We start from the raw sequence: 11,510 nt of genomic DNA on the forward strand, positions 1-11,510 counted from the left end.
TGGAATGTATTAAAATAAAAACGTATATTGTTGAATTATAATAAAATATAATTATTAATAAAATTTATTTAGTAAATTTTTTTCAGTGTTGAATTAAAAAGATTGAGTGTTTATTAAACACCATTATTAAAAAGTTATAAAACTAGTAATGAGAGAGCTCCATTGTTGTGGATGTTGTTACTACTTCTTAGATCTATTTATGATAAATTGATGTGTATTATCTAAAATACGACAATGATTGTAAGTAACACTAGTGGCTAGTTAATTAACTAGGTGGACTACTTAATTAAATGATATTTGTTACAAAAGTTAATAAATGTTTTGGTATTCTAATGAAATACTATATTAAAGTTAACGTTGATGGCAATTTATTTGGCAGTTGGAGAAGTAATGGTATTGGTTGCTTCAAAACTCCCATGGGTAATGGATTTTGGGATTTGATAGATAGAGGCCATTCTACTATAATCTTAATGCAAATCTTTATTTTGAACACTACTTGTTGAGGGAAATGTTTGTGCGGATTGGATGGTTAAACATATATGATGCTTTTTCTAATATTGACATTGTGCTATGAAACACTTGTCATGTTTTCTCTTCCTCCACTCTTCTAGTCGATGCTTTAGGAGTTCAAAGGGTTTGTTTTTGCCAAATATTTTGAGATAAAAAAGTATTATAAATGTGTCACTTATAATGAGGTTGAAGGAGTATATGAACATGAACTATATTGGACTATTGGAGTTTAGAACCATGAAAAGATTAAACATATTTATTAGAATAAATGATTCATTGAAGATATTAAGGACAATGATAAACTAATAAAGAGATAGATGATAGATACATTATGATTAATTATATGATATCAAAACTAATATAACATTATATTGAGGGATCACATATAAATATTTTAACCATTATTTTCGGCACATGAGGAAATTCTACTTTATGATTAAGAAATATTTCTTATTTGTGTCGTCTCATGCAACATTTCTCTGATACAAAGTCGCATCACAACTCGTGATGTCACTTATCAAAAGATATTACCCCAACAATTTTATAATTTAAAAATGGATTGTCAATCTTGTAAGTACAAGGGAATAAAGTGATCAAAATTAGGTCACATTAACTATCTATATATGTCCATATTTGGGACTTAGTCAAAAAATATTTCCCCTATTTGACTTTCTTCTACAAGGTCTACTTAATTTATCATTGAACGACATCTTTACATTTATAAATAACCTCACCAACAATGTGTTGGGATAGTTTCCAATAAAAGAATCTAAGTTCAATTATTAAACTCATCTATTTGAGACGTAGTCCAATTCCAAGTAAAAAACAATGTCATGATGACAACTCGTGTTAAGAGTATTTCATTGGATCAAATAAGGTATGGAAATGTGTTTATAAATGATGGACAAACTTTGCCTTACAAGTCAATTTTGTAAGAATTGAGTTAGACATAACCCAATTTTTAAAATGGTACTAGAAAATATTCATGAATTGGGTCACCTACTATTAAGTGACTACTACCTTATTACTTGACTCGCGTTTAAGATATTCAGTCATAGACATGATGGAATGTGTCGAAAGTTCAACATTAAAATATGTGATTTGAATATTTGTTTATAAGAGGTGGACATTACTCATATTATAAGTTGACTTTGTAAGAGTTAAGTTAGACTAAACTCAAATTCCAAGAACTAGTCGATTAATGTAAAAAACTCTAATAACGACGACTTGAAAAAAAACCATATGATGTAATTTGAATTATATCCGACTCAAATAAATTAATTATGTTCTAAATATAGAGAAAAACCTTATAAACTTGCAAGTGCTTATATTTTTTAGATAAAAAAATGAAATTATAAAAATAAAAATAAAAATAAAAATTATAAGATTATTTCCACTTCCTTGCAAGTATTTTTTTTTTCAAAAAAAAACAAAAATTGTCCAAACTAAATCAAATTCTGTCTTTTAATTAAGATGCATTTTATATAAATGGTTTACTTTTTTTAGTAGATAAATCGTTTACGTAAATACTTATTCTAAAGAATTTAATTAAGTAGACACTCTTCCTTTCCGTAAAAAAAGTATACACTCTTCCAGCATCCTTTAAAATATATAAAAGAAAAATGTTACACTTTATTTTCTTTCATACTTAGAACCTAAATATAAAAGTTTAAGATAAAAATAATTTTTATTATTAAAATATGAATGGAGATATTTTAGAAATGCTTGCAATCTTTAAGATAATATTGTATTTCAAAGCATGATAATTAACATATCTATAAGAAAAATTATGAGATGTTTTCATTTCAACTACTATTTTTAATATATTTTAATTTATATGTATTATCAATATAAATAATTTTTACATTGTGAATCAATCACAATCATTAAATAATTAATAATGTTTTTTTTATTTATAATTCTTTATAAAATCACTTATATGATTGATTATGATCTAATTTTTATACAACTAATACATACAAATTAAACTCTATTCAACATTTAATAGTAAATATAAAAATGAAACTTCTTTAAATTTATTTGATTTTTTTATTATTTTCTTCATAATTTATTTCATCACAAGGAGGCCAATAGACCGCATAAACAAAGGTTCATAGGCTCTTAGTTTAATGTTTAATGTTTATTTTTCTTTAAATTTTTTTACTGTATTTTAATTTATAATAAAATAGAATACACTATCTGATTCTAACTTCGGACGAATGAATTAGAAACGAATTAGGAATAGTATATTTAAAGGTAGGAACACAAGAATTAGGGACAAATGAATATTCACTTAGATCTCTTAACATTTATTCTCACTCTCCCTTGCAATAAAGGGGCTCACTTATGCACCTCCCTTATTACTATACGACCACCCCCACCCACTTTTTTTTTTTCTGTATAAATACTTTTGGAAACCGATGGCCCATCAAATTATGCAATTTGAGGAGTGATGGGCCATATTAGTTTTAGTGTCTGTGTTCAAGGGAGATTTTAGGGACAGGGAAAAACTTATTTTTCTTGTCAAAGTTATGCAAGCTATAAAATGTTATATGAATATATGAAGTGTGATTAAAATGTTATTTGATTATATATTTCATATTATTTCTTTTAATTAAAAAAAATTAAATATATATTAAAATATAAATTTAGTGTTCTAAAACTTTTTCTCAATATTTTGGAGAGAAATATTTTGAATGATTAAACTTATATTTTGATATATATTTGAGATTTTGAAAGAAAAAAAAAATAACATGATGAAACAATTATATAATATTTCAATCGTCTTTTTAATCGATTAATTTTCGACAAAACCTTTTCAATCAAGTTTATAAACATTCAATAATTCTTTAATTTAAAAATTGAAAACAAGGCTTCCTAACCCATTCTCTTTAAAGCCCATCTTCCAAACACAACCTTAGTGAGATCTAGAAGTTATATCTTAGTTTTGTTTGGATGTGTACTTTTAGGGTATGTTTTATTTGTGAAATCATTTTTTTTTTTTGTATTTATGTTTACTTTTGTCTATGCCGCATTGGAGTTTTAATTATGGGGTAATTTAAGTTCTCTTGCTTTGTTACTCTCTTTCTCTTTTGTCTTGGAGCTGTTGAAAAAAGGATAATTTTTTTCTGTTAATTTATTTTTCCACTGTTGATTTTTTGTCTTTTATATTTGACGTCCATTTATCATGAAGTTCCTTATCAGTATCAGTTTTGCTTGTTTCACTTCACTCTCCCTAGGTGAAATAAGAAGGAATTTTCTTCGCCTTTTGACTGCGATGAGGTCGAAGAGAGAGACCACCAATGCAAGTGGGTTGACTTAAACTTCGATTAACAATTTTATTTTCCATTAATTTTTTTCATCAAAAAGTGCGTAAAATCATTTAGACTAAATTGTTTTGAAATTGATTACTTGAATAATATCAATTATGTATTTTAATTTACATGTTTTTTTTCTTGATTTAGACTAAAATACCTTTAAATAAATGAGTTGAATAAGGGCACTAATATATTTTAATCAACGTGATATTTTCTTGTATTAAGCATATTTTTTTTTATAGATTTTAGACAAATTTTAGAAATATACCTAAATTTAATACCCTATTGCACTTAGTGGTAACCTTGAGCACCATTGAGATGGGAGACCTCTCATGATCACATTTTTTAGGGGAGTCCCATATCACTTTCCTTTATAGGAGAAATATTTTCTTATTGTATTGCTAAGTTGTCATCAAATTTCATATCTACAATCCTAATTATATAATCCATAACTTGCTTTTTAAAAAACTCAAAGGTTGCTGAAAATTTGTTCATCATTTTATATGCAATGTAATTGATATGACAAATTTAACCATCAATATACTAAATTGTGATTGCAGCCGTAGATGTATTTCAGCTAATTATAGTATGAAATTATGGTTTAATATGATTGTGAAAGAGTCATTAACATATTTTAATAAAAATATATGAATAACTACTTGTTCGTGTCTAAAATACCAAAATATGATTTGTGATAGGGTTTGAATGATAGTGGAATTGACTCTCAAGGAATCACCAACAATATTAACATGATGACTAAAGTTAAGACCGCTATAACCAATTTATGTACCCCTTGAGATGAAATGCTTAATAAATACATAGTCAAGGTAATAATTTTCACTATGATATGAGGTAATTCCAATTTCCATGTTTCAACTTGTAAGGTTCAAATGTGAATGATTAAGTACAACATCAACTGTTAATTAACAAAATTTTAGATATATAAAAGATGTGACCCATATACTCACTGCGTTAAGGTTTTGAGTGAAAAAGTGGTGTCAAAGTCTCTTGTGATCCTGTAGCATTTGGCTCGTTGCTGTTCTCGTGGACTTATCAACAAGTGGTATTAGAGCAATAGTTTGACTTTGTGGGGAGCAGGATGGAATCCTATTATTGGATTATCGTATCGAAAGCCTTCTTAACAATGTAGTTAAAAAGTTTGTCCTATTGGTAATTACAACGATGCAAGTATAAGATGTAGGATACTCATACTGGAGGGGTAGAATATTGTATTCAAGTGTAAGTCATTAAGTCTCACATCAATTATGAATTAGCAAAATGTTAAATATATAAAATAAGTGACCCATATATCAATTTGCATTAAAATTTTAGGTTGAGATGTGAGGTTAAAGTTTTTTGTGGATCCTGAAGCATTTGACTTGATGCTTCTCTCGTGCCCCCATACTTTTCAACACAACTTAGTCTAATAGAATGGACACAACTTACTCTGATAGAGGAGTATGCTCACATATAAATACGTTTTGTTACACGTAGATTGTATTGTGGGTTATTACGAATAAAATTTATTAACTTATGTGTGTGTAATTAATCACGTGTCATCGTATTATAATTTCATATAGATAGATATTAAAAAAATTTGGGGTGAAAATCTCATCCTCTGTCATACTCCCTCGATTTCATTATGTTTGACATTTTAGTAAAATATTTGTCTCAATTTACTCACAGTATACAATATCAATATCAACCAAAGAACACTATTTTTCCTTACTAATCCATTCATCTCAACAGTAATAGTTGTTATCGTAGAGTGCATGATAAAGATAGAAATAAAATGACATATTAGAAAGATATATAATTTTCTTAAAAATGTTAATTGTATTTTGTAATTCAAGTTTTTTAACTTTATGCAACAAATAAAATAGAATAAAACAAGTGCTAGTTGGTCTTTGAATAACATTGACAATAAAGTGATTTAATGGTTGCGACCAAATTGACATTCAACTAAATAAAACATAATGTATGTTTAGAAACTTTGTATGTATACCAATAATATCGTAAGTCAAACCAAAAGTTACCACATATAACTTCAACCGAATATCTATTCAGTGACGAATCATTGACTTCCAAAACACAGTAATAGATATTTATAATAAAATAAAATATGTTAAATAATATAATACATTTTTATTATATTAATATTCAAAACATGAGATGATTGATCAACAAATATATAAAAAAACTCAATTAATTGCCAAAGCAAATTATCCTTCCACAGTTTAGACCATTGAATACAAAATAATATCAATCATTGGATGAAAATGAATTGGATCACAATAGAATTTTTTTTTTCTTTCGCTTCCTTAAACGCACACAAATCCTTTTTAGCCAAAGATCAAAATTTACAAAACATTTTTACTCTTTTAGGCAAAAATATTAGAAGTATATATAGTTTTGCGTTCAAACCACACCTTGTCCAAAATTGTGGCATCCTAATACACTTTGCCATGTAATTTGTAAAGTTACAATTTGGCGCTTCAACTTTACCGCATAATTTGCAAAGCTATAATTTGATACCTCAACCTTGCCGCGCAATTCCGTAATCCTACCACCAAAACAAACAAACACTAATTAAATGTATTTCGCCTGCTACATACATATAAATAATAAACAAGAAAATAGTTCACCACAATAACACTAAAATAGAACTATTTCAAATCTCAGTAACCTGTAATTGTATGCATCCACAACAAGCTAAAAAACCATAACTCAGAATTGAAAAGGGTAATAAGCAAGATATAATATCATCATCCATGTAAAGGCAAAAGCCACGTGGACCCCACTCCATACCCATGAAAATTGAAAAAATCCAAATGGCGGATTCCAAAACCAAAATTCAACTCAAATTTACAAACCCGCGAGATCCGAACTAATATGGATTCTCCATTGTAGCGCCTAAATTAAAATCGCACAATTATAAAAATTAAAAATCAATAATATAACGCTGCTATATAAAATCACGCATATATTTATTTATTTTTCGTTTTCGTGCTCAAAATTTTCTCAAAAACAAACTTCACTCTCTTTCTCTCTCTCTCTGTTTTCACAAACGGAGGTTAAAGAAAGAAGACAAAAAACCCTAAAGTTTTTTCGAATTGTGTTTAATTGCATCGATTTTAGTGTTTTCTAGGGTTTCGATGCAGTGAGTTTGCAAGATCTGCAACGAACGAGACTTGAATCACGGTAACAATGGCTTCCACTGATAAGGAGCTTGAAGAGGAACTTCTAGAAGCAGGGGAAAAGCTCGTAGATCTTCCTTCTTCCGTTGATGATTTACTTAGTCTTCTATGTGTAAATAAACACACTCTTCTTTTTCTTTTTTAATTTCGTTGAATTTTTTATTTCTCTGTTTTTTTCTTTCTCGCATTTTGTTTCGTTTGTTTTGTGCATGGAGCTTGTTCGCTAGTTTTTCTTTAATTGATTTTGCATGTTGTCGATGCCATGTTTTTGCCCTTATTGCATGGATTCTCTATGAGTTTTTTTGAATTGTTTATGATGGCTTGTTGCTGTTTGTTCATAATTCACGATCTTCGTTAAATGTTTGGGGTTGAAAAAACTGAAAATAAATTTTGTTTGTAGAAATCCTCAATTGAGTGATGTACGTGATGAAAAATATTGAAAATAGAACTAGAGTCGTACACAATTGTTTATGTTTTGATATTTGGATTGTTGATTTGTGAGCACTACTTTCTCAGTTGCCTCATTTCTTGAATGTGCTGACTAGCTAGGTTTGATTGGTAATATTAATAAGTCTGCTAATCTCAAAATTAGTTTGGATGTTGGCATCTATTGATTAGGTTAAGGCCAGTTTCCAACAAGTAATGTAAGTGGAAAAAGATGAATTGTTTGCTGATATTGAGTTTATTCAGATTTTTTTACCTACTCTATCAGAATTAACGATCAGAAACCAGCTATATATCTGGGCATAGGCGGTGCCATCAAGTATATGTCTCAGTTTGTTGTAAATATATTAAGCTCTACTAAATTTGTTTCTAGAGAAAAAGAGGGATTAAGGAATGTAGGATAACTAGTTTTTGTAAGCCAAGCTAAAATAAGAAATTTAAAAGTATTACTTTATTGGTATTTAAAGTGCCTGTCGTATCGCGTTTAAATTAGTTATGTTAGTTATTGATTTTAATTACTGTAAAATTTTAGGAATATAATATTTTTCTTGGGATACCTAGTTATCTATTTATAAGGAAAAAACAGTACCGATTATATTCGTTAATCAATAGGGTTTTGAATGCATTTTCTTGGCGTGGGCAATTTGATATCTTTGAATTGATGAGGTATAATTTTGATTGTTGTAGCGTACTCTGTGAATGTAAATTAGTTCCTTCACATCAAATAAAAGGAAAAAAAAATTACATTGCAAGATGTTTACCTCTAGTGGCTGGTGCCTATGATGCAATTGTTGTCAGATAGCAATCTGAATTGTAAGATTGCAAAATATTATGATCTTGCCACCCCTGAATGAGTTGGAGCACACGCGAGTTCACAGTTAAGTGAGATCCTGTGCAAGATCACAAAGATCGTGAGATTGTTTCTCTTGCAATCCCTAATAAATGATTTCCTTGCCAGGATGCGCGTCCTGGTTCCCCCTAATCCGTGATGGAGAGTCCCTCAACCTTTGCTCTTTCGCGTTCAACAATTTCTTATCCTGCAAGTGGTGGTTTCCGACAAATCCAATCACTATTTGGTTTCTGTTGCTCTGGTTCTTAACACAAGTGCTGCAACGACACTTTTCCGTGAGTGAGCAGCAGCAGCCAGAAGACGTTTTGTTTCTTATTCCTAGATGGGATGTCAGGGCACACTCTTATTTAAAATTGGGCTGTATTTTGTTTTTGGCCCATGTGCTCAGTCACTAAAGTGGGCTCTTTTATGGAAAAGGGGTAAAAAGCTTGAAATAATAATGGCTAAAAGGGTTCATTAAAATTGGCACATATCATCCATCTAATAAGCATATAGTTTTATGCAAATTTTATTTTAATATAAAAATACCATAATAATCGAAACAAAATAATATATATTAAGTAATAATATCAGTGTTATAAAAATTTATAATCAACATATATTAGTGTTGTCAGAGCTTTCAGGTATTTTCAATGGTATTCATTTGCGTATTCAATGTGGTTTTTGTCGGATCTTGGTGGAGAGTAACTTTCTAGTTGTTATTCATCTGTTGGAGGGTGGTATTTCCTCGGGCTATCCTTATCATATTTGATTATTTCCTAGATTTATTACCTTGTTGGGAGGGATGTGTAGATCAGATAGACCAGGTGGGGACATCTTAGCCAACTTTAGTTTTTCTCGATATACGGCTTAGGATTTTTGATTGCGTTACTGATTTTCTTTTGTGCCTCTCTTGGGAGACTGCTGGGGTCTGCTTCCCCAGAGGCTTTTAGCTTTGTTTCTTTGGGCCTTTGGTACCATTTATTCAATATATATTAAATAATATTATGTAAATGAAAAAAATGAATAAATTACTGTGTGTGTGTGTGTGTGTATATATATATATACAGTTTTTCATTTTGGTAGAATCTTACAAACCTTGTTACGATCCTACATTTTATATAATCTTGCAACCCTCCTCATTAACTTTTAAATTTTTACATCACTGCTTGTGTTCCGCTCATTGAATTTATTTGTGAGTTCTGTTTCTTATGAATCACTATTACCATAGTTACTTTAGTCTTGGATGTGTGTTTGAATATTTTGTTACTTGTTCTTTACTTGCTTTAATTTTTCCTATGTTGTTAATACGGTATATTTGTTTCGGGGGTTAATTTTAACAAAAATTGCAAAAAGTCAAAAAGCATTGTCTAACTTTCCATGTCAACTAGTAACTCTGTTGTAGTATAACAGCATTAATTAATTTCTCATCTTGAAGAAGTTATGTAGGTCTCAAGACAATGGCTGACCAAAATATTTATCACATGTGCTTGATATTGCGTTTCTTTCTTGGAACTGCAGCAAGTTGAAAGTTGCCTATCAAGGGTTGAACAGTCACCTACCGAATCTATGCAGAATGCACTCTCTCCATCATTGAAAGTATTAATTGCCAATAAACTTGTAAGGCATTTAGATGTTGATGTCAAAGTTGCAGTTGCCTCATGCTTCAGTGAGATAACACGAATCACTGCACCTGATGCTCCTTACGATGATGACCAAATGAAGGTGTGTTTGATTATTTTCTGTTCTAAATTAAAATTAATTGTATTCTATTCTACTGTTGTGCTCTTTACAAACTATGTTTGTTGAGTTTAATGGTGTCATTTTCTTTCAGGATGTCTTTAGATTAATTGTATCTTCATTTGAAAATCTACATGATAGCTCAAACCGATGGTACCAAAAGAGGATTTTAATCCTCGAAACAGTTGCAAAAGTCAGGTCTTGTGTGGTAATGCTGGATCTTGAATGCGATGATCTCATTTTGGAGATGTTTCAGCATTTCTTGAAGACAATAAGGTAAGAGCTGTTGTATATAATTCCAGCATTATAGCTTCGAGATGTTTTGTAATGCATTTCTTAGATTTTATGCCGAACTTGACCACACAAAACCGACTTGTAAGAGTAGGATTATCAAGCTTTATACGCTGTGTTTAGGCTTATATCTCGAGGCGAAGTTGGACTTTTGCATATTCATGAATATCAATTTTTATCCTCATACTTGATATATAATCTTTAGATGTTTGTATTGAGAAATTTGCTTTTGACTGAATGGTAGGGTTGTTGTTCCATTTGGTTCTGAACTTTAATGACTGATATCATTATCATTATTGGTTCTAAGTAGTAAGTATTAGATAATGATGTCAATGTTTCTTTTGTGGTATGCCACTATGCCTTCCTTTTTTTGTGTGCAACTGAATGTGGACTTTTATTGCACTCAGTCATTGTATGCTTTGCAAAGTGAATATATATATATATAGGGAGCATATCAAATGAGAGGAGTTTTACAATGAGAGGGTGAGAAAGTTAAATCTTGACCGCACAATCATACATGGATGGTCAAGATTAGAAGAAAAAGTCATATGATTTTTTTAAGTGATCGTGTGCTACTTAAATAACTCTTAATCATGACCATCTATGTATGGTTGTATGGTTAAAATTTAACCCTCATTGTAAAACTCCTCATTTGACATGCTCCATATATATATATAAGATAAAAGAGGCAGCTAATTTATTTCAACAGTAATTAAATATTAGATTCTGTGACATATTTCTTCAGACTAATACAAGCCAGATGAGGTGAAATGATTTTGTCTATGGTCTGAATTGAATATGAAATTATTACTAGAAGCAGTAATTGTAGTTGTAGTGTATTTCTGGTTTCTTTATCTAGTTGGATGCTAGATGCGTGAATATAGTTCTAAGCAGCTTTGTTTAAAACTTTCAGGGAACATCACCCAGGAAATGTTTTCTTGTCCATGGAAACCATAATGGTCCTTGTTATTGAGGAAAGTGAAGATATATCTCTTGACTTACTCTCTCCAATCTTAGATAGTGTAAAGAAAGATAATGAGGTTGGAAATTTTATTTCGTTCATTTTAATAGATCATGATTATGAAACTGAAACATATTTTATCATGAATTTCTTACTATTGTCTTGGTTTCTGTCATTATGATTCAGGAAGTTATGCCAATTGCTCGAAAGTTAGGGGAAAG

General features: G+C 29.8%; 1 protein-coding gene across 2 annotated transcripts in view; it reads left to right on the top strand.

Moving 5' to 3' along the window:
• Window positions 1-6,762: 6,762 nt before the first annotated feature.
• Window positions 6,763-11,510, top strand: part of LOC101501282 (sister chromatid cohesion protein PDS5 homolog C) — a 10,600-nt gene continuing 5,852 nt past the window's right edge. The window contains exons 1-5 of one of the 2 annotated variants that reach the window (XM_004498731.4): window positions 6,763-7,136; window positions 9,819-10,022; window positions 10,132-10,313; window positions 11,242-11,368; window positions 11,476-11,504. In XM_004498731.4, the coding sequence (XP_004498788.1) occupies window positions 7,035-7,136; window positions 9,819-10,022; window positions 10,132-10,313; window positions 11,242-11,368; window positions 11,476-11,504 (644 nt within the window). In that variant the 5' untranslated portion in view covers window positions 6,763-7,034. The remainder of the gene's footprint in view (window positions 7,137-9,818; window positions 10,023-10,131; window positions 10,314-11,241; window positions 11,369-11,475; window positions 11,505-11,510) is intronic. The other variant, XM_004498732.4, reaches the window with a different exon arrangement.

This window comes from Cicer arietinum, chromosome 4, assembly GCF_000331145.2.
Source record: "Cicer arietinum cultivar CDC Frontier isolate Library 1 chromosome 4, Cicar.CDCFrontier_v2.0, whole genome shotgun sequence".
Lineage (NCBI taxonomy): Eukaryota > Viridiplantae > Streptophyta > Magnoliopsida > Fabales > Fabaceae > Cicer > Cicer arietinum.